Below are 26242 nucleotides of genomic sequence, written 5' to 3' on the forward strand. Positions count from 1 at the left end.
GCTAGGGCTCCTGTTCGTCCCCCTCAGCCCGGCGCGGCCCGAGGGGGAGCGCGGCAGCGGGGGGGGGGGGGGGGAGCCGGGCCTAGGCCCGCGGCCCCGAGGGCTGTTTTCCCGCGCGAGCGGCAGGCCGGCCCTGAGGCAGCGGGGCCGCTGGAGGCTGGCGCGGTGACGGAGCGAAGGTCACCTACTCCCCAAGCGACCGTTGCTCCCGGCCTTTGAGACCAACTCAAGAGAATATGCGGCGCTAGCGGTGTTAAAAAGACGGGCGAGTACCTGGAGGAGGAGGAGGAGGGGGTTCTACCGCCTACTTCGTCCGTGCGCGCCTCCAAAAAGACGTTTCTACGTCCTGTTAGTGGACCTATAGAAACATGCACGTCTTCAGGTAACGGCGATTCCCAAAAGATTTACGGATGAGCCGCTTCACGTCATTCATTGCAAAGAGAGGGCAGTGTATTAAATTTTAAGATTTTAGGATCAGAATAGCAAATTTCGTAAGGCAGTTAGGAAAAAAAAAATCAAGTAGCAGAGAAACTGAGTTCATGCAAAAATGAGTACACAGCAGATACACACGTGCACCAGGTAAACTTCATTTGAACTTGTTTACAAAATTGACAAAAAAATCACCTTGTAAACTTATTCACATTTGTTGGAGCTCACAGAACTGGTTATACTAGCATGCTGAAATAAAGATTGTCAAGCCTCGTCTCACTCTGGAGTACATCCAAGTGAGTTGACCCTTACAGCAGAAACAAACTAGGTAGGTAACAAGATTTAAAGCTTGCGTTCTGAAATTTCTCTAGTGATTTTCTACCACTAGGGAAAGGGCTGCGCCCAGTACGGAACACTTCCTCAGCAAAGTGAGCATCAGCATGGTCAGTTTGCTGCCGAGTGCTATGCCGTAACTTGAAAGCAGTGATGAACTTGGGGCACCATCACCTCACTCGGTACAGCCCTTATGCACCATCGCTTGCAGCAGAAACGTAAGCAGCGGAGAAAAGGATGGTTAATATAGTGAACAGAATGCAAGGCTGTCATTTCCTGACAATCGCCTTACATTCAAAGGCCTCAGAAGAGCACAGACCCTGTTCCTCAGTGATGACCATTCAGGAAAAATGGGAGAAGGGGCAACAGGGCAGGGCTGAGGGGTAGGGAGGGGGTAGGGGAGTCCCTTAATACACAGTACTGTTACATAAACAAACAAACAAAAAATTAAGCATTTCCAGCTTTTTAGCCCTCTACCATCAAATCTGCCTTCCTGAACTGCAAGATACTGACTTTCCCCAGCTCTGAAACAGTTTGACCTCATCAACTGCAGAAGGATAAAATGGAAGTAAACTGAAAATATACTTGGAAACATTTTTTGGTAACCACTTTTTCCGGTTAGGAAATTTCAGTCTAAGACCTCAGAATTCAGAAACGGAAGCAAGCAAACATCAGTAAGATTTCGGAAACACTCAAACATTTCAATAGCAGTAAAATCACAACAGCAGTAGGTTTGAACAGGAATGACTTAAAAAAATAAACCAAACCTTAACCTGTATCCCATGGAATGAACCAGCCTAATGCATACCAGGTAAGGAACACCCTTCTTAAATCATGGTTTGGTATTTAAGAGCTCAACTCTGCTTTCAAAGGCAGGAGAGCTTTTGCCAAGACTCTCCATAGAAGCAAGAGCCAGCTCAAATGGATTAACAGAATTAACATCACTATAACTAGCAATATTTTTGGTATTGTGTCCCCTCTCCCTTTCCCCCAGACAGAAGCCCAGCACTGGAGGCTGTAGAAAACAACTTGTCCCAAATGTTAAAGCAATTATTGTTAATAGAAATTCTTAGCCTTTTATGCTTAATCAGGCCACTTTACAGGAAGCTTAACAATTAAGAGTAATATATTACAAAATTAGAGATGAGAAAAGATGAACTATGATCTTTTTAGACTTTGAGGTACATTAACAGTAATTGGGTTATCAGTCTCCAAACCCTGGATGCAACCAGAGCTTTAAAAAAAAAAAAAAAAAAAAAAGCAGCAACACACACACAACCTGCGTGACTGAATACCACCAACATACATGGAAGACATCTTGTGCACCCCTAACAGCCAGCTGCTCTAGACAGCATCAGCTGGGATTCAGCTTCGCCACACTGCTCCAATGGGCTCTCAGTGCCGATGATCACTTAGTTTGCCTGAATTGACCAAACTCTAAAAAATAAATCAGTTAAGTATAAATAATTCACAAACTGTTTTGTGCAAATTTTTTTTATTTCCACATTTATATCACAATGTGTCCACTTAAAGGACCAAATAGCAAAGTTGCTCCCTTCTGCATCCCAAGAACACAGAAGTCTAGTTACTGTACATTCACTAAGGCTCTTTGTTTTTGCAAATTGCGTTTATGATGGATATCCATAAGGCAAACAATATCTAAAGGAATGGTAACAAGTATATTTCCAGCATACAAACAGGCTTCCTTTTTCCCTCTCACAGTACAATTACAAACTTGTAGCACCCTCATTACGTTTAGATTCTAGAAAAGGTGATTTTCTTTTTTTCCTAGAAGATTGCAGGAAGGGAAAAGGAGGAAAAATATTTGGCTGGTGGTGGTGGGATCAAAAATATCTTTAAACATCTAGTTTTTGCAGCATTTCTCAGAGACTGGATTTAAACTGAAACCAGACTAAAATATGTGGATGCCTATGGAATGTTGAGCTGAAGCTGGTTTCCCAGCCTGCAGTGCAACACCTGCTGTTTAAAACCCAATCTCCGTACCACATGACTTTAAAAACGCAATCATGTTCAGAGATGTGATACAAATAAAACTACAGTTTTTGCACATTGTCTCTCGAATATCTCACTGCCAAATAAAAACCCAAATCAAGTCAAATAAATAGATGCATATTTTGTTAAGGTAACTTCCACAATTTCTCTGTACCTGCCTGTAGTAAGATTCCGGCATTCAGAAAGTGCTGGAAATCATCTTCACTTCTTGGGGACTAACACTTTTTTATAGCTGGTTCGCTATAGAGTTTTGAACTCAATTTATCAACCTTCGTATGCCTTCCTTTGCAATTGTTAGTAAACTGGTAGCAGCATTTCACAAAAGGAGAATTTAAAGGAAAGAGCTGTAAATAACCAGCTCCCTCACACCCTCTGCTCGTTGGGCCTGTTTGTCCAGGACAGGAGGCTTTCTCCATGTTTAAGTGGCATAGTGTCTGCCATTTTTGCTAACTGCAGATGTAAAAGCATTTTAGCAAAACTGTACTCAGTCTAGGCAGACATAAGGCAGGATGTTCAATCTACCATCATCCCCGTGTGGATCTAAAGATATGCACTGTGTCCAATCATACCAGTTACCCTGTGTATCATAACAACCGTTCACGCCTGGCCAGTTATGTTCACGTATTCTGTTGAGATCATCACTTGTGACCTCTCTTGTGACCCCAGGCAAGTCTGTAGGTTTGCTGTTAGGAGCTAGAACATGAGTCTTTCTAGCCTCTTTTCTAGTGCTTTCCTCCTGCTTTAAATATTCAGACATGAAGTAGTGAGCTCCTGGAGTCTGTACTCCTGATGAGGACAGCAAGCTACTCTGTCTGTTTAAATAGGACTGAATTATTTCATTTCTGGATAATTCTTTCCAGTTCGTTTGTTCAAAAGGGCTTTGCAGGTTGGGTTTTTGCTCCTGCTTTTCCGTTTCTGTCCTGTGCTGTTCAGTGAGTGCAGGAATTTCTACCTGCAAAGGATCTTTCTGCGTTAAAGGTTTTATCTGTCCTGTCATGGGATCAAAAGTGAGCTTTCTCTCTTTTAATCTCACAGGTTTTACACCCCCTTCTGTGACGTGCCCATCCAAGTTGACGGTGTAGTCTCTAGGTCGGTACCTTTTCTTCTTTTTACTATCGGAACCTGAAGCAGCATCATCACTGTCCATTTTTGAAGTGTCCTGTGAAAAGCCAATGTGCGGCGTGAGAGATTCCCCAGAATGGGAGCTGGTTTTGCAGCTGGGAGATGTGTGCTGTTGAAGTGTCCCTGCTGTATGCCTGTGCTGGCTTTCAGAAGGTACCTGCTCCTGCCAGTGCTGAGACACCTCAGTTACTGATTGCTGAGAGAACTCCAGTCTTTTTGCTGGCATTGGAGGTGTTGATGGTTGCATCAGGGATGGTGGTGGTGATGGCACCTGTGCAGTATCTAAGAACTGAGACCTTTGAGATGGACTAGGCATTGAATCCTTTGGTGAGTACGTAGTATGCTGCCGAGCAAAAGTATCATGCCTAACATTCCTAGGGCTAAACGAGGAACAGCGAGGACTCTTAGGTTGGTGTGGTCCTGTAGTTTCTTCCGATTTATCATGCTGCTGAAGCACTGCAGTCTTTAATAACGAGGAAGTGCTTGAAGGTTTTACAAGTCCTGGAGAACTGGTGTGAGGTTTTACAGCATTTACTGGGATCTTACTGTGTTTGTCATTTTCACTGAGTTCTGTCCTGCTGCTTTCAGGCCCTGCATGTAGGTTTACATCTACAGGACTAGGGAAATTTTCAGGACTACCTCCAATTCCGTTCGTTGGAGGGGGTGAAGAGTTTTGTAATACTTCATGACTAGTTTTGGAGACTTTTGGGGCAGGAGGGCCCTGATGCCCATCTCTATGTTCACCTTTCCTTTTCCGATTTCCCAGTTTCTCGGTTTTCGGAGAGTTTAGTTTCTGTATATCATTCCTGCTTTTCAATTCACTGATTGGCTTTGATCCAGCCATGGCAGGAAGCGGTGCTTCTGGTTTGCAGTTGTGAGCACCACCGTTTGCTGATCCAGGTGGATTCGGCAACCCTCTTGGCACTGGCTCATTCTGGGTTACAGGTTCTATCAACTTTTGCCAATTCCGCAACAATTTCTTGGCACGTTTGGCAAGTTCCTCATTGGATGTCTTCTTCCTCACCTCATTGATAAGCCTCCCAAGTCTCGTCTCCTAGAAAGAAATAAAAGTTGTTTTAAAACAACACAATTATTCTAAACAAAGTTCTGACTTCAGCATTAAGACAGATTTCTACTTTTTAATGCCTACCCTAACAAACAAAGATTTAGGAGCTAAATTAACCTTTTTGGAAAGGATTAGTCCAGTTGGTCCAGTGCTCTGCCTAACACAACACGAAACCTACTGTAGGTTTTGAGTCATCCTGTCTTTGTTCCCTGGCTAAAGTACCAGGGCCATCAATTGTCAAAGACATCAGAAAGGAACTCTTTAATCAGCAGGAGTCTTGAAAATAAAGGCGCAAGCTCAGATTTGAGGGGAAAGCGCAATACTCGAGGTGGAAAAAGTGTGTGTTCACCACAGTGAAACTGAGACCTGCAGAAAGAGGCATGAGACGAAATTTGAGAATTTTAGCCTGTTTCCTTTCTTCTTCCTCCACCTCCTCTCCCTCACTCCCTAATATCTTGAAAGGACATGAAAGACCAATTTAAACAAGCATCCCTAAGATGTCCCAACATGATTCCATAAGCAGAAGGAAGTGACGTGTTTGATTTTTCCCAAAGCACACTTGAAAAAATTGTTCCACGAGTCAGGTTAATGAAGAAAAGCACTTCAAAGGAAGACACAGACTGGACCGAGAAAGATGCAACATGTCGTGATACGCGTATTGAAATATAGCTGGAGCTGACAAAAATCACACAGGTTTCAGCTTCTCCAATCAGAAAAAAATCATCTCAGTATTGTGTCTAGCATTTACAGAATAGGTGTCCAATCCCCCAAAGCGATGTACTTCCAAACTATTTGGGTCCATTCTGAATACAAAGGTAAACTGCTGGCCCAATACACCACTTTCTGTAATACTACACACCTGAATCTCAGAGCTGTTTTGAGATTCATTTCATCTCTCATGCAGCATGGAGAATGCTTAGCTGTGTCTGCAGCTGCGTCACTCAGACACTACATCTAATCACATTTAACAATATAATAATTATTTGCAGGTTATAAAAGCTGTAGTTAAAGCAGGTTACACCAGTAATCTCTATACACAGACTGGAAATGTTTTCATAATTTAAGCATAAAAACTCATTTGGGCTCTGTATCTGAGAGTGGCCAGTGAGACTGCAATTGCTATACCCGCTACCTCAGCTTTTAATACCCCCGATCTCATGAACTAGGTTAGTATTGAAATATGCTTAACTGAGTTTAAGAGTAGCTTTACGGAAACAGAGTAACTATATTCCTCCTATTTCAGATTCTTTATTCTTTGGTCATCAAGCTGCTAAAAAGGCAACCAGCTTTCAGCCAGCAGTAATTCTGGCGCGTTCAGCAACATTAATCAGTAACAAGTAACGGTTAATTTAGCGCCTTATACAAATAGAAACTGGGCTGCACTGAATCTGAATCCAGAAAGAATCACTATGTACGCTGCATGTCAGAGGAAGCACGAGGGGGACAAAAAAATACCTCAATTGTGAATTGCTTGCAATTAACATATTATTTCAAGAAAAAGCACTTATGAAAATTAGATAGGGAGAGAAAGTCTTATACCCCCTAAAAAACAAGGGATGCTTAGAAAGTGACATACCTCAAGTGCCTCTTTGGTAATGGGATATTTCTCCAGGCTGGAGATCACTTCCAGCACTGCCACCATGTTATGGATCTGCAATAAAGAAGACAAAGTCACTTCATGTTTTGTGCACGGGTCTTAGTTATCAAATATAATTTAAGACCTTCCACTTTATAATTGCTGAAGCACTAATCCCAAAATTGCTATCACACTGTCTGGCTTTAGGGAGCTGATTGTTCAAAGAATAGGGACAAGGACACCTTACTGACCTAATTGGAAGCTGAAGGAGCTATAACAAACATGCTCTTACATAAAACTACATGAAATATTAGCACTAAAACCAACATAACTTACACTAGGAAAGTTCTGAGACCCCTAGACAAGGTATTAACTAACTGTCCAACAGCCAAACTGGAAACCTAAGTGCCAAGCGGACCAAGAAAAGTTACCGGTTAATTCGGAAATCTCACATTTATTCTTTTATGCACTACTATCAATTTATACAAGTTTCTCTTCCATGATTTTGCTCATAATATTGGTGCTTCCCGTAGCTGCATCAGGAAAGAATCTAAAAACCTAGGCATAAACTACAAGTTTAAAACTAGACATGAAACAAACACTATGCCCAGTAGGTGTCCTCAGACTATCATTCAGCAGAAGAAGGAAGCATGGAACATAGCCATGGCTCCTAAATAGCCACCTTAACAACTCAGTAGTCATTCTGGAATTATACTCCCCGATAGGTAGGATGGTGAGAAGTGACTTCAGAAATTCACATTATATTACAATAGCGTGTATCAGATTTTCAGATGTGCTTCACTGCAATGTTTCTTTATGCATGAATACATTCCGCACAGAACCAGTTGCCCACAACCTGTAGATGCTTAACACAAGTGTGATTTTAATAATTCCAGTGAGAAAATTCAGGCTACTCAGAGATCCACAGTCCCACTAGTTGGTATTAAGAGCACTGAAAACTGGAATTTCTAATTCACCTTTGTAGAGAGATTTAACAGATAATGGAAGGAAAATTTGAATCACTGAGTCTCATTTATTGCTTAATTGCATATGTGACTCAACTGGACAGGAACTGCATCTGAGAAAAATCTTTGAACAAGAACCTCTGCAGGGATCCCCATGATCCTAACTTGGGTGAGGAGCACCATCAGGCAGCCCTGCCCTCCCCGGCCACACACACTGCTGCAACACTGTGCTTTTTAAAAACAGTGCAAGTTTCTTAGAATTAGCTTTTTAAAGTCCATTCTACCCTTCTATTAAGCAACAACAGGGTAATCAGGAGCAAAATTCTTTTTGTTCTTCAGATAATCCTATGCATATACAATGCTTTTTTTCCATCACAGTAGGATTGCTTAAGGTTGAAGACACTTACCTAAAGCTGTCAGCAATGAAGCATTTCACCAGATTTTGAGAGTTACTTTTAATAAACTTTTTAAAGCCTATATATACTTTGACCGATTATAATTCTTACAAGACATAAAGCTAACTCAAGACCAAAGATGAATTAATTTGTCAAGACTCCTTCTTCACTAAACTACAATGCCTCTGCAGATATTTAAAGCCTTACCACCTAGTCAGGTCTAGTAAATCTACGCTTAAGCTTTAAAGCGGCAATAGCAAGTATTTTTTTGCACATTTCAGTACTTAATATTTCACTTGAGTGCACTGACATTTCTTCATGCTTTTATCGCTGCGCTGCCCTCAGTGCCTAGGAAGGATGATTTAGCCCCCTCAGCTTAAGTAATATACAACACCAGTTCTGTCAAAGCTTCTAGAACTGGAGCAGTTAGAATAGCTAATGCTCAGTTCTGGGAGTTTCCAGACAAAGATTTGTAGACTTGCAAAACAGATATTATATTCTCCCTCTCAACATATTAGTTTAGGTTAGGAATACCTGGGTGCAAAAAGGCTCTGTGTATCGCACACACCAATAGTTGGTACAATTATTTTTGCAGTTACTGGTAATCCCCAAACATTCATTATCTAAGTGACGAACTGATAGTAAAAAAGGATCATTCGTCTATCAAAAGGTCAAGATGGGGAATGTGATACGCTCATATATACACACACCTACAGAAAGATGAATTTGGCCAGGGAATTTCCAGTAACAGCTCTGCTTTTGTTTCAGAACACCCAAATACGCACATACAGATGCCCCCAGAATGCTAAATCACCTACCATTTAACACCAGAGACCGGGTCTGTACCAAGACTGATAGACTTATTTCATTCCCTCCTTTAAGGGGGGCATGATACCAGCTAAGATAATGAAACCAGCCTTACGCCGCTGAGTTTGTGTTGAACACTTAACTTCTGGTAGGACAAAAACACCCATTTCAGATTCTTCACACGTTTGTGATCAATTGAAAACATGCTGTCGTAGTGAAGCATTCGCTGCTGCAAGGAGCACAAATGCTCACACGCGAGATCAACTTCAAGTTGCTTCTCTCTTTTCTCCTCCTTTTTGACCTTCAGGGAAGCGTGGTTCTTTCAAAAACAATGATCAGGCAGGTTCAACAACTTCTCCACCCTTCTCCAGGAGTTTTGTATAGTTACCTTGGAATTCTTCACCCAAACTGGCATAAAGATAAGTTTGTCATAAAAATCATATTCACCTATTTCGAAATAAAGACTGTGAAACACGACAAAAGCAAGACAACCTCCCAAAACACCTCAAGAGAATCTTGCCAACGCGAAGACACCTCTTCCGATACCAGCAGCACGTCAGTATTGCACGCCAATATCTTTACCTTAAACAATCTGTTACTGGCTTAATAAAATTCATGTTTTATGACATAATTGACATGAGACTGAAGTTATAAAACCTACCAGGACATCATCCTATTTGGAACAGCGGTAAGAACGATCATTTATTGATGCAAACAGCTATTCAAAATGCTTATTAGCTACATACACTGGACAGGCAAAGTAAAATAAAGCACTGTGGGACAAGGGAGTTTGGCAACTTCAGTCTCTTCAAATACTGTGCAAGGGACAATTGCATAACTCAGTGTCTCAGGAACTTACACATCGCTTTAGTATCTATTTGCCTTTATCTACTTGCACTGCCATCCCCCACCCTGTAAAACAAAAACTTCTCTATAGGGCAACCCTAGGACCTCGTATTTAGGACCTCGCAGAAGACACCTAAGACTAATTTGTATTGCATTTCAAATTACCCTGTGCTATTCCCATGTTTTGAAGGTTGGCTGGCACATAGACTAATTCACTCGAAAGTTTACTGGAGAACATCTGCTTTGAGTCTTCTGCAATAATCCTTGCAGCCAACCCTAATAAGAGTCATAGAAAACAAATCTTATTTATTCCATGCAAGTCTCTAAGTCATTTAGACATACCCTGGAGTTCACTCCCGGTATCTCTTCCAAGTTAAGCAGTAGATGTTTTTACTGCAGTTTCAGACAAAAGCATGGGTTTCTGAACTCTGTGGAAAAGATCAAGCAGCTTAATTTATTTTTTTAATTACCACTTTAATCCTATTTTAGCTTTTATGAATCAATAGCAATTCAGTAACTACCTTCAGGGTAAGTGTTACACAGCAGTTTGAAAGGATAAGAAGTTTGCTCAGATTCGGGAAGTTTAACCTCCCTACCTACAGGGCCAGTTGGGCTTTCGAGGAGCCTCCCATCTCCAGGGAGGACAGTTTACTTCACTTCCGTGCACAATCTGCTGCTCACCTTCCCCTCCTGCAGGAGCAACTGCTCCCTGCTGCCTCCTGTTCTACAGCCCCTTTCTTAGGTGGATTTGAAAATAGTAGCTCATGCACAGATGTGTAGTTTGCTATCACTGCTGCCACGTGCTGGGGGTGGGAAGGGTCATGACTACCAGCCTGCAGGGCCGTGTTTTATATTGGACCAGCACCCAAACGCTACTATTTGGTTTGTGCTCAGAGGTGGATGAGGAGCCCCTCTCTTCCCTTATCTACCGACCAGTCAGACATAAATCAGAAAGTGAACACCAACATAACGGCTCCTCTCTCATCCCCAGGACTGCCTCCCCACGCGGGACGACAGAGCCCCGCAGGTGCTCTCACTCCACTGCTGTCTAAGAAATAAGTGTTACGGAAACATCCAATCGCAGTCATTTAAGTAAAGCAGAAATCATGCGATTGTATTAAAAAACAGGTTTTGCAGGGATGTTTGCCAAAGGTCCTTGCATGACTATACCCTGAGAGATGACCAACCAAATCTGAGTATCAAAGATGGTGTTGCTTACAGACATAGCTTACAGGCTGGGGCCAAGGGGAAAGAGTATTCCATCATAGTATGACTTTGCACCTAGGAGAAAACCTGAGAACTAGGTGTACCATTTAAGAAGAAGAAGAAAAAACCAACACCCTGCAGTGAAGCTGCTAACAAAGATTCTTTCTTATCCTACTGGATTTCTTGCTAGAAAGGTATAGAAATATAATCTAATGGGAAATTGGTGGTTCCTCTTTTTAATTGCTTACATTGAGTCCAAATAACAGCAATAAAAAGCATCTTTTGAAACTGCATCATCATCCATATGGATTACCTTAGCACTTTAAAAAGACTCCAAAAGGTGGTTAAACTTGACCTGGCCCTCAAATCCTTGAAACTTTCCCAAAACAAAATGTAATGCCACTAGCCTCCTGAAATCACAGGTTGCAATGATCAGCGCTCTGACTCCATTATAAGCATTCTGAAACGGACTTCACCGATGCATCAGAAGATACTAGCTTTGCGAGAATGCGTTTCTCATCCAACTTCAGCTTATTCCTTCAGAATATACTCTACCAGCTCAATACTTTGCTACTCTCAAAGAAAGTACTTTGTGTAGCACTTTCCCATCTGCAGTATCAAAATAATTTTATAAAAGCAAGCAAAGAAGTAGACCTACTGTGGGAGACTGAACAGATCTTTCTACCTCTGCTACAAACGAGATCTGAATCCAGATCTCTATTCCCAAGCTGATGATTTCTGTTAGCAATTAATATAAGAAATACAGCATGGTCTATCCAGAAATTCCCTAGGGCATTTGTACCATTTTTATTGTCTTCCTACAGCCATCCTCTCTCCCACTGCCCCCCGGGACAGCAACACTGTTGTTGCGTTATAAAAACGGTCGTGCGTTTACGACCACATATATCCTTAGGCAGAAAAGGGTAACTTACAACAAAGTCCTGGGGTCAAGGTCAATATTGCTGAAACAGCCAGGAAGGCAGAACCAAGCCAAACGGAGGCATGCGAACAGCACTGTCTTATGCATGATGTCCTCCACTCATGCTTACTTCATCCAAAGCAGCAGAGTGATCACTTACGTCTACACACACTGATTTCTACCGCAGACTGGTCTTTCTGATCAACAGCTGATCTTGCCCACAGCAGTGCACTTGTAGAAAAACTACTTCATTGCATAATAATCTGAAATATGGAGTAAGAGGGAAGAAAAGTTGCTATTCATAATAGGCTTTATTTAAATGCTGTAATGGAAATACAGCAGTGCAGTGTTTATTTAGCGCTTCATCTAGGAAGCACTAGATAGCAGACAGTAACAATACATATTGTGTACAGTAAACTAGAATGTCATTTATTCAAAGATCTAGACCAAGTGGGCAAAGTTAGAATTCAGGCAACAGCCTGCTGGTATTTAGATCAGTTCCCTTGCAACTGATCTATTAAGAGTTTCCCCTACCCCCAACATGACATAATGTTGTCTAAAGATAGGGTACAGGAGATACCATTCACAGAAATGACATGCCGAAAAGATGACCATGCACTACTTGGATCAAAATTATTGAAACTATTTGAAAGTCCGTTTGCTAAGTGGAGTTCAAATATTCACCAATATACAAAAGATTTCTTTTAAGCTAGAGGCCAGTTTTCTAATGATCAGTATTTAATAGGAAGATAGATCTTTAAACATGATGGAATCAATGATCTACGTATCTTAGGCTTAAAGTCATCCACTTATAGTATCTTCTATGACAGGGGAAATTCTTTGGGAGTCCGTGCTCTGAAAAATCAGAAATTGGTGCTGCAAAACAACAGCCAGAAGAAATACTCCTTGAGTACCACGAACAGTCACAAAAGTGGCTAGGCACAGCAAGCACTGACCCTTACCTTTGGGTTTAACATTTCCAGGTCTAACTTGAAGAGTTAGAACACTTTGAATAGATTTTACTTGTACTTAGGCTTTATTTAATAGTACGGTAACACTACCCAGCCCGAGCAAGATACCTTCCCACAGACTTTACAAAGCCAGGACGGTCGAGCAGGGAGTGAGGTCAGATTCCAACAATATACCACACTGTGAAGACGTTAGCTGACCTGGAACATTTCCCTGGAGCGAGACAATGGCTTAGCCCTCTTATTACCTTTTGACAGTATGTATGCACATGAGTATGGTCTAGAGAGACTGGAAAAGCCAAGAGACCAAGAGGAATTTGCCAGCAGAGAACAGTTTGCCTTGGCACTTACAAACAGCCTAGAGAGAGGAACCCATAGCAGTTGGTAAAAGTGCCACGAGTGCTGAAGCTCTTCTGCGCGCCCAACTCCGAAATCCACTCAGGAGACTCCTAACTCTGGCAGGCCTCAAGTCTGGCCTGGACATAGGAAGAGCGAACACCACCTGTCTGCAAGAAACCACCCAGCAAAAGAATCATCCATTCATGGAGTCATTTAGTAGGTAAGTAGGCTATAGGAGCAAAAACTTGATCATTTTAACAATTGGATCACTGCAAAGTCAGGACTATAGAAGTTACACAGGTTCTAAGGGACTTAAAGACTATAGCAACCCAAAGGTTGGAAGCACAGAAAGTCAAAGAACCACAGCTAATTTTCCACAGTGCAGTGTCAGCTTTAATAATTACTCCCCTCCCTTCTTGGCCATTTGTTCTACCCTCTCTTCTCCTAATTTAGCCCTCACACTGAATAAAGTATCAGATTAAATAAATGCCAGCATCAGTGGAGGAAAAACAATGGAAAGGTCTCATCTGTAGGCAGTGCTGGGTGAGAGGAAGAAAATATTTTTGCTGCTTCTAAGATGGTGGTGGGGGGAATGGAAAAGCTTCTGAGCAGCAACCAGTACTGCCTCCAGCTCCTGGTACTGCAGCAGTCTGTAGCATATCCCCTCCTGCGGGGACGGGAAAGCGGCCCCTCTACTCTCCTAAGAGCTTAACCACAAACAGAGCAAGGGATCAGATCCAGTCCACAAGCAGCCAAGTGGGTCATCTAAGATTAGATCAAACTGCTATGAAAAGATGGCACAACTCTTTGAAATACTCTTAAACTAGAAGGACACGTGACACAAATTCAAGCCAAGGAAATAGAGGGGGGGAAAAAAAAAGAGTAGGTATTGCAGACCATTACAGTTAGCCAGTTGTCGTGGTGGCAGAACAGAACACACTCAGAATGGTATCTACCACAGCGTACTACAAGCAAGATATGTTAGTCCTGTTTTTCACTCAACACCACACTGATAAGGAATGGTATAGGAATCAAATTCAGCTGGCATTCCATGTTCATCAGGAGGCGCCACAGTTCAAGAAGAATGTATACAAAGAAGAGTTCAGAGGAGAGCAGTGATAAGAGGTTTTGAAAACACAGTTAATAAGAAAAGGTTTAAGTACTCAGCTCACAACCAAGTTATGGAGGGGACACAAAGCTTGAAGTAAGCCTTCCTGTGCAGTTCCTGTGCCTTATGTCGTTATAATAAAGAAAATGGTGATCAAATGCTTTCATGCTCATTGGCCTAATTTGCAACAAGAGAGATACTGATTACATATTAGGAATAACTAGAGAGGTAGTAATGCACTGAAACAAGCTCTCCAACAGTTTCTATAATGACTCTAGAGGTTTAAGAGCAGATTAGACACATCTGGAAGGAGCTGTTTCATGTACACGAAGCTGCTTCAGTGAAGGCGATGGACCATGTAGCTTCATGAAGTCCCTTTCAGTCATACATTCCTCCGATTCATATCCGTGGAACAGATGCTAAACATCAAGTATTAGAAACATGTTGAAACAGCCAGTCTCATTTCTATTTAGTCCTAACCAAGAGTTGACTCAAAATACTTCACTCTGAATTCAGTCTTCTCAAAGAGATGCATACAGGCCATTACACAAAGTAGTTTGTCTTATAAAGGACTTCAGATAAAGCCCATAATAATCTAAGGAAGAGATTTGTTTCTAGCAACTCGGAATAGATACATATATGAAATGTAACAGCACAGAGGGGTTTATTAGGTGTTAACCGAGAAATAACTAATTTGTAAGAAGGTTGTAGAGAAGAATTCTGGTGATCAGAAATTTCAAAGCCATAAACAAAACCCCCCAAAGTTATCTGGAAATTAAAGACCAAACTTTCCCTAATTGCAAGTTGATCCGCAACAAGCTTATTCTCGGTTTCACTACAAGTTCGGCATTGTAACGTACATTACAACATTCCACCCTAGAAATCAGTTTACTGAGATAAATCAGGTCTTCAGCTGATCAAGCAGGCTGCTGGCAGCAGTCTTGGTGGAGATAAGCTTCCAGACCACAACAGCAACCCTGCGCTGTAGGAGCTCTCCTGTCTGCAGCTCACTCCTACGCCTTGGTCCTCTGGAGGAGCTCGACGAGGAGCACGAGAAAAGGGGCTCCGACACCCTCAACTCCCACGATTGCCCACTGCCATCACTGGCCTGTGCACGTCCTGCCCCTACCCCTCAGGACAGCTCACGAAGCCCCAGTGCTGTGCCCTGAGCAAAAGTGACCCCTAGAAGAGATGTCCAAGTCTGTCGCAGCCCTCTCAGGTCGTTCATGACCACTCTACCTCTGTCACCCCTTAATATCATTATTACCACACCTCAGGGCTACCACCATCCATCCCCATGCCCAAGCACATTTCAAAAATGGCACGGACTTGCCAAAAACAAAGAGGATGATTTAAGGAAACAAGAATAACCATGGAAACATTTGGTTTGACCCAGCCCTATAACTCTTTTGCCTCCTGGGATAATTTCCACAGATCACAACAAGAGCAGCTACAAATGTATTTAACATTGTGTTGAACAATGTAGCATGGCTTATCAGATCCAGACTCTTCATGTTTTGATCTGTACAACCAAAAATCACGGAATAATGCAAGGTGCTCTCTGCTCCTCGTACGTGCAACAATTGCTACACATTATTTCAGTGCAATAAATAACACTTAGGTAGGAGAACACACTGCTGACACACAAGCCCAATCACTACACTGGTCCTAAGGACATCTACTCATGATACGTTCTTACTTTGTTACATATGAGAGCGCCAATTCTCCTCTTCCTCTACCTGTACAGAAACTTCAACTAGATGAATGGAGATTATTATTATCTATAAGCTGGCATCAAAACTATTCCTCAAGTATTTGAAGAGCCATTAAATTCAGTTTCTGCCTGAAAGCAGCCGCAGTCACAGGGACAACCGATTCTACTGAAACAAGAGAGAAACTGCGAGTCTGTTGATTATTCAGGCTGACATGGAAATGTCATCCTCAAAACACGCTGCTTTTTAATTCATAACGATATCAGTGCTTTCTACAGTAAGGAGAGATCCACTCACTGGGCAAGTATCCTGTACTTTGACTGCAGTTATGTGAGGAAACCAGCTACTACTGGCAGTTAACACGCACGGGGCACGTGCTGCCTCCTGCAGCGGAGCTGGGCGCTCGCAGGGCAGCAGCTCTCCACTTCACCCGAAAACACTCTCATCACCCACCTGTATGACTGTAAGGGCAAAGTCAGATGCTGAACTAGATCGCAAGAATTGACCTTAAAGACATCAACTGGACAGAATCATTCTGCAAGCACCTCCTTAACCTTAATGAACTCTAGGAAGCCCTGCTAACATCCCTCTGATGTATAGTTTTTACTCTTTTCTTAGAAATAAAGACATCCACTATTACCATATCAGGGTATTTTAAATGCAGCAGGCCAACTTTTCAAAGTGCCAAAGAAGCTTCTGAACTGATTCCTTAAATGATAAGGGAGGCTAAGGTAAGAGCCGGCAGAATACATTGCACTGTGGAATTGATTAAACCATCAGATAGAAGTGCTACATGCTTGCATGACCGCTCATGAGAATTTGAGCGTGGTGTAGTTGTTCACAAAATCTGAGAAAAAACAGACTTACAAATTGGGAAGGTTTTAAATACTAAGTTCAAAGAGAAATAACTCATTGTATCCTTTCAACTGCAACTACTAATACAGAATTTATCAGCATATCGATAGAGAGAAGTTTTATGGCTATGCTAAAACCAAATCTCTATCAGGTTATCCTTCTCCTCAAATTATTGCTCAAATTCTAGACAAAACGCTGCTGCCGATCACCCGTTTCCAAAAACCTCCATTTTCTGAGGACACTGCATGTCCTTGGGAGAATATGACCTGTTGGGGAAAGAGCCGAGGCACCTGATGAACGGCCCTGATAGTCCGGGAATGGTCAGCCATTCCATCCAGGGGCACAAGCATTAACAGCTACTTAGGAACAATATGAGTTTTCTCCCCTTGGCAGGAAAAATCATCCCCTGGAGGACTGTAAACACCCAACCTTTCATCTCGGAGCCCGCAAGTTGGCGGGCTCCTTGGCTTTAAGGCCAGGCTTTGCTGCAGAGCCAATGGCCCAATGTGATCATAACGGCACAAAAGAACTCAGTACTCCTATTGCCTGTTATTTATATTTAAACATAGAGCACTCAGGAAGCTGGAATTTGGTGCTCATGAGGCAAGTTTAATTATTTCTAACCTCTGTAACCCAGTATCGGATAACTTCATGATTTCCTCTTAAGAAAGCCCCACTGAAGCTCAAGTCCTTTTGAAATCCTGTCTTCGACAGTCCAAAGAAGATAGAACGCGAGGTCAAAAATCAATAGCTCAGGCTGCTACACCGAAACTCTTACACACCAGAGGGGAGAGTGAGGTTTCACGATACAGTTAAACTCTTAACGCCCCGCTTACTCTGTAGAGAACAATAATACAAAACACAGGCATCCCACCTTCTCAAATATATTTGAAACGTAACTCCTGACCATTTTCTCTTTTATCTTCCCCTCTTCCTTTTCCGTCTCATTATGCTCCTCTCTATGTAAGAGTTAACTGTAGTTTCCCCAAGGACAAACTATAATATTAAGGTTATGCATTTTTCTAGAACATTCTGGACTGTAATTTATATTCAACTATATGCAAATTCTACGTTCCCACCCAATTAGACTCACCCAGCGCAAGGAGTGCTACATACTGACTATACTACAGCTCAAAGAAAAGCTCTGCTTAAGCGATGACTCAAGTTGCAGAAACATATCGCTGGTTGTAGTCGCACAGGAAGTTTGCTCGCTGAAGACAAGTTGTGAATGTGTTACCATCTTGGGGAAAACCCATGCTCCTCTACCTTAAGAGGTTCTACCCAGTTTAAAACAAAACAAAAAAATCAAGTTAGACCTAAAGTACAACGATGACGCTTTGCAAGCTGATTCTGCACGAAAACAATATGCTAGAAGGGAGCTCCATAAAAGTACTGGCTGTCACTCTTCGGCAAAACTCCCGCCTCTGCACAATCATCCTTACGGTACAAACTTTCAAAATACACCCAGCTGAGTATGTTGCTGAATACTACAGACAGACTTGGGTAGAGGGTTTCCCTCCTCCCCAAAAGCTAAGTTAGAAAGACACTTTGTTCAATAAAACAGAACTAATTACATTTTACTTCCAGTGATTCCTCAATAGAAATTCCCACCACCTACTGCTTGGACATGCTGAAAATTGTATACTTCGACATTAACAATCGCACTTAAGCGTGCACAGCTGCCCCATGAAAGCCATGCCCCAGAAAACACTGACATGTTGTTAAGTTTAGCAGATTACGCCTCAAATTAAAGCAATTTGCTAGCACTTAAATATTGTTCCAAATGCTAAGAGCACGAATTACCCGCAGAAAGAATAATTTAGCTGTTATAATATTGAATAAACAAACCTACAATTGCATTGCACTGAATGTGATGTACTTACCTGTACCTTAAACATTTCTTTAAAGACCAAGTGCATAATTGGGGCCACATCATACCATGTGCTATACAGGCCAAAAAAAGTTTATCCAAAGTTATCACCAAGCACAAAATGGGTGAGACGGGGTTATCAGCTACAACAGATGTGTATTTTTTTTTAAACTATGCTTACCTTCCTTTTTAATTTCAAATCCAATATATCGCAATAACTATGCTCTAAAAGAAGTGTTTCTGAATTAATATCAAGTTATCTGAGTAGGCAGAATCAATTCTTCCTTTCCCTATCCTGGAACTTACTACAGTCCCTGAAAAAGAGAGACCTGCGCTCAACAACTGCTGCAGCTCCTTGGAGGAGCTGGAGAAGGATCTCCCCTCTCAGGATCTTGGGGGGGAGTGAAAAAAAGGAAAAGAAAGCTTGAGCTGCCTTGAGACTGCTTTGATCAGGAGCCAAAAGGTGCCAGAGTAACAGTACTGTTGTGTCTTCAGTCCATAGCAAAAGCCCTGAAGAGATGCAGCAACTCACACTTGACACCTCCTAAACCAGGCTCGCCCTCACCTTGGCGCGCACCGCACCAGCAACAGTCGAACGACAAGTCACAGTCGCTACACTAGATCCATGCTTTTGGGACGCGGGCTCCCTAAGCTGAGGGACGTTATAACTCGAATTGAGTCTCTCCTCCCTCGGGGGTTAGCGACAGCAAACACTTCTGCTGCCTCCCACCCCAGGGCAACGCGAGGCTGCAGCCCCCTGGCAGCACAAGCTCACCTCGCTGCCGGCCGACAGAGCCGCGTCCCCCTGCCCTCCCTCGCAGGAACGGCGCTGAGCCGGGGGAGACCGGCTGCCAGGAGCCAGAGCAACCTGAGAAGCTGCCGCCTCGGGTTCCTTGCTGCCCAGGAAGCTCGCGCTAGAGCATCCCTCCGGGAAGAACGTGCGTCTCGCGCATCGGTTGTCTTTTCCCTACTGTGTTTCATGATGACAGTGAGAGATCACAGATGTTCATTCTACCCACAACAAGTTGGTTCACCCATGAGTCTGAACGGTCTCATGGTTAAATCAAGGAAAGCGTATGACAGTAGTTATTGCCCTTTACGCGCTTGCCTCCCCCAGCCCCCGGGTAATCAAAGTTCACTTCTGACCAAGGGTCCACGCTACAGCGTGTGCAGACAGGCGCTTGTTGCTACGTGTTGTTCTAGGCTGTTATTAGCTCACAGAAACAGAAGGCAGCTAAGTTTAGAGGCAGTAAAAGTCATTTGGATTGAGAGAGACTCAACCCCTTAGCGACACAGCCTGAGAAACGGAGGGGTGCCAGTGACTGGAGGTCACTGGTTGGACAGCGGTTGGAGCGGGCACTGCTTGGGGCTGCACACGCTCCTCGCTGCCAAAACAGCCGCTTCCCCGAGCCTGTCGTGAGCCAGGTCAGGGAGCCTAACACACCCCCAGACTGGCCTCGTTTCTGGTAGATTTGAGGCAGGTGAGCTCCCTGGGCCGGCCCAGCACCAGGGAGGGAGCAGGAACGTGCAGCTGGAGGTGGGCAAGGGGACGGGTCACCGCAGCCCTCCCACGGGCTGTGGCTCCGCTGGCAGTTTCAGCTGGTCTAAGCGTGCAGATTTGAGCCAAGTCAATTCAATATTTCATTATTCGGAGCATTATCAGCAGAGCCGTTAGCGTACGGTGGTTTACTCCGGAGTTCACACATCTACCCGTCAGGAACTTCCTCCAGGGTGTCTGGAAAGGGAAGTTTCCCTGCATTTCCCCAGGACAGCGCCCAGGGCAGCTCCACTACTACAGCGCGACAAAAACACAGGCATCTTTGTACCACACACAAGTCACGGCGACAATACAGACTCTGCAAATGAAACTGTTATTCCACTAGGCATCGACTCACCCCCCCCTCACCCCCCCCCAAAAAAGAAAGCAACAGCAGCAGGGAACGAGGAGGAAGCAAACAGCACATCACTTTTCAGCCCCCCATACCTACTTAAACACTTCAATATCCATTCCTGCCGCCACACCTGTGCCGGTACTATTTGTGATCCACCAGAAAGTATATCAGGTAATTAATCTAGATTAAAAACTACCTGGAACAATATACTGTCTTTTCTTTGAGTCCAGATCAATTCCCCAGTTCAGTTCACCACATGACCCTGCAAACGGTTGCACTGGCCCACGTCAAAGGGGCGTGTGTAGCAGCAATAAGCAGTGCGTGTTATTTAAATTACCACTGCTGCTGAAACAAACACTCAAATTACAGCTTAAGAGCAAATGACTGCTGCCATCATCACTGCAACCTGTAGAGTTTCAAGGAATTAACAGCAGCCAGGCAATTTGGTATTCTCTTTGCTTTGACCCCCCCCAACTCCATGCTTTGTTCCATCAGATTCTGTCTTAGCAGCCCCAGTTACTAACTTTGTAATAGTAAGTCTTGCTACTGCAAGGGGTACCATGCAAATAAGAGTTTTGGCAGATTTTTTTTTTGAATTTAAAAAAGGTAATAGGCTATATTATCACCAATAACATATTGTTTCAGACCATCTAGGCAACTGACCAGAAAAGGCAATCACCCATACTAGTTAAATGCACTATCTATGCAAGTATCACAGGCATCTTTGCAACACATTTCCAGGAAGCCAAAACCCAGAAGTTTACAAGCTATTTTGAACACAGGTGAACAGGAAAGCTCCAGAGCAAGGACAAGAAATCAGCTACACCACCATCCTCAAACAACTGAGCTCAAGCTGATTCAGCTGTTGAGGATACGGAACACCAAAAACCCATCATACTCGTTTAAGGTCTTTTAAAATTATGACGAAACTAAACACAATAGGACCTAGTGCAGCAGGCACCAAATCTTTCTCTGGAACCCAGGATTGATGCGCTAATGCCACTTCGAACTCTAGATGCTCGGGACGGCTGCAATCACCTGCACAGAGTAATACACACATGAAACACTATCAGTCGCCTCGATGCAAAAAAAATGTGATTTTGAAATCGCTATCTGAAATAAAACTAGGTAGAATAAGGAAACAAACAGAAACTGTAAGAGGTACAACAGGCTCAGCCTCTCTGCACACTGCAGCTTCCTCAGAACTGATAAGCTTATTAGCCCTTGCAGAAAAGGATAAAGCTAAAGCAAAAGCCATGCCTACTCTACTTTCGCCCACACATATCACTTCCCTGCATTGAAAGAAATTACCGAGACCCCCCTGAAGTGAAGTACTGTGTTCCTTCGCTCCCAACATTTATACTACTATAGTAGTGTCTGTAGCACCTTTTTCTGGAACATTGCTCCCTTTTTTTTTTTTTTTAAATTCAATTCTAGAAAGCAAATTAATCACTGATGATAGGGGCTTTTGTTTCTAGGACTTCGGTACAGCAATCAATACAAAAACCAGGCATGGAAGCATCTTTAACTACGCAACTCGTGCGTCAACTGGAAGATCATGCTAGGACAATATATTACTTAACATACTACAACACATGGACCAATTTATTATTAATAACTCCAATCCCAGACTTTTCCTGAAGGTCTGAGCAGCAAGGCTGAGATACTGCATGAATGGCAGTCTGATTTTCAACCAACTCAATCCACATAGCGAACACATCATGGGTTGTTACTTACAAATCAAAGCTAGATTTGCACCAGTGAGAGAGGTATTAACGGCAAATAGCTAAATTATTGTCTAATATTTAAAATAAGGAAGAGATTGTTAAATATGCAAGACAAGGAATCATTTAATTGCAAGCACAATTCTAACAGCCAGTTGGAAACGACAGGCTTTCCCACAGAGGAAAAAAATAACAAATCTCATTATTCCTGACATCAGGTAATAAATTCCCTGAAGAGTACAAATAACGATTTAACAAGGCAAAGGTGCCCGGCTTGGTGGAAGAGGTGGTTTCTCAGCACACTAAGCCCAAAGGGAAAAAGAGTTGTTTCTGCCAGAACCAAGGAATCTCTTCCCTATAAGGGTTCACACAACTGCTACAACAAGGTGTCAGACACTCTTCTCCAGCTATTGTTTCTACTCAGTTCTTCCAGGAAAGGGATTTTCCATCACTGTGTGTGTGTGATAACACTAAGCTCATACTTTCCTTCAACACGAGCCTTGGTACATTGTTGCTAACCTACAAGCTTTGGAAGGAAATTGATGTTGATACTTACTGTTTAAGTAGTATAGTTGTAGCAGTTTGCCCTCATTTTTTCCCCCCAAAGGGAAAAGGCTGAATAAGGGAATATATAATACCAGATACCTTGAGTGGCTTCCCAAACGAGACAGTATTTAAGCAGTTTATTTCTTATAGGTGTCCTTTGAAATAAAGGTCATACATGTAAACTCTAAACTAAGTGTGTGAAACTAAGTTATAAGTATGTTCTGCATCAATTACTAGAAGAGATCTCAAGCGCTAAATGCATCTGTACAATTAAAACAGGGCTTAACGCAGTGGTTAAAACAAAGATGAACAATTGGTGCAGAAGATGACTTCTGATAGCAAGCAGGTACCAAGAACCTGGGGAAAAGATTACTCTGAACAACTAAACTCAACACAGATAGGGCAATTTATTTTTTATTTTGTTAAAGCAGGACATCAGAGTTACTCCAGCTCTGTATGCACTTCAAAGACCTTTACAGTTACATTGGGATATCCACAGAAGAGAAACAGCTTGTATTAGAGAACATATCAGTGAAGCTTAAATTCAAATCATCCCAAATTAAAGCACTACAGAGAATAGTCTTCCCTCTCCTCACCCTCACAAAACTGGATTGGCCTTCTGCACACGTGAGGGTATCAGGGCAGTTTTCACCCTTACTCCCCTCCAGAAACATGCACATATACACAGCAACAATTATATTGGAAAAGTCTGAATGAAATCCAGGCCTCACAGCTTGTCTTTCTTGGTAAACAAGGAAGTCAATCACAATAATGAATACTTTTAAGTTTGAATGCAAGCACTTCTTTTAACACAAGAGTCTAAAAGGCCAGAAGAAAGGAGCTACAATTTTCTGCCAGTGCTAACAGCACTGCGGCTCAAAGCTGCATTAACTTCTTACTGCAGGAAAAGATTATCAGAGCAGTTTCTTATACTTTCACATTGGGACTCGAGTCAGATTCAATTCAGAATTTACTTTTAAAAGTGTTCAAGATTTAAGTTTTTTGTTCCCTTCATGAAAACAGCAAGACAGGTAGTTTTATCTATTGTTTACCATCTATTCTACAGGCTTCAGAGAAAAAAAAAACCTCTGACATCTAAGTCTGCACCAACTAACCTCAGCTACGCCAGTCTCATTTGAGGAAGAGGTTAAAATGGAAGACAGCCCCCTGCCTACAGGCATTTCTAAACAATGGGGCGATTTTTCCACCACTAATTATTGCCCTGGATAAGTATCAAGTATGTAGAATTATAACTTAATATACACTACTCTTCAAGCATATGCGGCTACTGACCTGTCAGAAGCTCAGCAGAGCTGCTGGCTGATGCTCTACTTCCCTTTGCAGAGAATTGTCTAGTTATTTCTGAACCCCCTCGTCACAACCAAGCTGGAAGCACTCTTAGAGGCATCAGAAAATACAGCATTATTTAGCATTAATGGATGGGGAAAGGGAGAAGTATCCATCATAAAATATATCTCCTGGTTACTTACAGCCACAGTGTTTTAGAAAGTAACACCAGAGGTAGGAGAACCAGGGCTGCCAACAGCTTTAAAGTTAAAAGAAGCCACAGATCTCTTAAGAGTTTTATTAAACTAGGTAGGTGCTCAGTCTAATGTCAAGTGAAAAGACTGCAGCCACCAAGAGAACCCAGAGCAAACAGAATTCATGAAGTATACAGACATCTCACTAAGAACCGAGTTAAAGTACTGCAAACTTGAATAACTTTGACATTTAAAAGCCCACAATTGCCATTACAATTCGTTACTGTTACTAGAACATGTAATGCTCCTGCTCACGACAGATGTACATCATAGTAGATTACTCAAGAAATTACAAGGTCAGGGTGATTTTTCTTCAGTTTTCATGCCACACACAGGCTGCTCTAGAACGTTTCCAAACTGCAAGAACTTTATTAGCTACTTCAAGATTGCAATACACATCTAATACCGAATATAGTTATTAAGAGGAAAGAAGTATGACTTTAATAGAGTCAAAACCTTGTTTTATATACCCAGCCTCCTGGAACTGCCATTCAGTGCGACGCACCCTTAGCTGTGCCCGCCCCCCCCCCCCAAAAAGCCACAGATGGTCAAGCCAAACCCACCTTTGCATCCTGCTGTAGTGACTTTTGAGCTAAGATTTAGCAATCTGACAGATTGCAGACTCCGCAGTCCTCTCCCAGAAACAAACGCCTAAGCGGAAAACTGCTTTAACATGCCAAAAACCTTAAATGGATTAAATAACACTTCAGATAACCGCAACTTACAGGTGAAACCCACTTACAGGTGAAGCAAACGCCGACTTCTGCGCTCACGCTACATCCCAGAGCCAGCGGATAAGCTCATTAGCGCCGTGCGGAGAGGGATAAAGGCGAGGAGCGAGCCTGCCCTGCGCCAGAGCCGCCAAACCACCGTCCGGCGCCTCCAGGCGCCCCGGTACGGCCGGCCGGGGGGGGCCCCGGGCCCGAGGAACAGGTGGGCGCCGCGGAGGGTCCCGGCGAGCGGCGGCGGGAGCCGGCCCAGAGCCCCCTGCAGGCCGCGCCCGAGCCGCGGCCTGGCGTCGGGAGGCCGCCGGGCCGCACGCCGCATGGCCGGGCAGCGGCAGCCGGCCCGGGGCGGGGGGGAGCGGCGGAAGGACGCGGCCCCCCGGCAGCGGAGAGACCGCCGGTTCCGGTACCGGCCCCGCCGCGCGGAGCAGCGAGGCGCCGCGGGACCCCCGGCGGGCACGGCGCCGGCGGAGCTCCCCGCTGCCGCCCGCAGCGGAGGCTTCCGGTGCCCGGGGAGGAGCCGCGCCGCAGCCGGGGTCCCGGCGGGCGGGCGGAGGCGGCGGCCGCGCGGCCCACGAGCCGCGGCGGGACCCCCCGGGCGGGAGGGGGGCTGCCCGCGGCCGGCGTCCCCCGCGCTGCCGGCACCCGAGCGGCGGGCGCGGCGGGCCGTACTCACGTTGCTCTGCGGGTCGATGGCCTGCAGCAGCCGGTCCCTGATCTGCTGCGGGGAGGGCGCCGGAGCCGCTGTCATTGCCTGGGCGAAGCGGGGCGGCTGCGGCCGGGGCGGGCGGGCGGCGGGGCCGGGCCGGGCCGGGGCGGCGGCTCCTCACTCGCCGGCGGCGGCGGCGGCGGCCTCCTCGGGGAGCCGGAGTGGCATGATCGCTCCCCGCCAGGCGGGGGAGGGGGGGGGAGCGGCGCGCGGGGCGGGGCGGGGCGCGGGGGGGCCGCGGCGGCGCGACCGGGCCGGGCCCGACTGTTCCGCTCGGGGCCGAACTCAACTGTGGGCAGGAGCCAGCCCCGCGCAGGGCACCATGGGACACGCCCGACGCCGTTACGCACGGCGCGCCTCTGACGTCTGCCGCCGTACGGCGCACGCAGCGGCGGGCACGCATGCGCCGCGGCGGCGGGGGTGGCGGTGCAGCGCATGCGCAGTCGGCCGCGAGGTGCCTGTCGGGGGGAAGGGGGGGGCCGGCCCGGCGACGGGAGCCGTCCGGGGCGGGGGGGGGAAGAAGCGCGTGGCGGGGCCTGGTCTGGCCGCCGTCTCGAACCGGTGCGGCGGTTGGGG

At 44.5% G+C, this 26242-nt stretch overlaps 1 protein-coding gene across 3 annotated transcripts; it reads right to left on the reverse strand.

Moving 5' to 3' along the window:
- Positions 1–25753, reverse strand: MED26 (mediator complex subunit 26). 3 transcript variants are annotated; one of them, XM_068919784.1, is made up of 3 exons: positions 25634–25753; positions 6540–6614; positions 1–4951 (listed from the first exon to the last, which is right to left on the reverse strand). In XM_068919784.1, the coding sequence occupies exons 1-3, from the start codon at positions 25706–25708 to the stop codon at positions 3260–3262; spliced, it is 1842 nt and encodes a 613-aa protein (XP_068775885.1). In that variant the 5' UTR covers positions 25709–25753; the 3' UTR covers positions 1–3259. The 3 variants fall into 3 exon arrangements, with proteins under 3 accessions (XP_068775885.1, XP_068775886.1, XP_068775887.1); XM_068919785.1 differs by lacking the exon at positions 25634–25753 and adding an exon at positions 24975–25104; XM_068919786.1 differs by lacking the exon at positions 25634–25753 and adding an exon at positions 24958–24986.
- Between the last annotated feature and the right edge of the window lie 489 nt (positions 25754–26242).

The sequence above is a fragment of the Struthio camelus genome, chromosome 26 (genome assembly GCF_040807025.1).
Source record: "Struthio camelus isolate bStrCam1 chromosome 26, bStrCam1.hap1, whole genome shotgun sequence".
Lineage (NCBI taxonomy): Eukaryota > Metazoa > Chordata > Aves > Struthioniformes > Struthionidae > Struthio > Struthio camelus.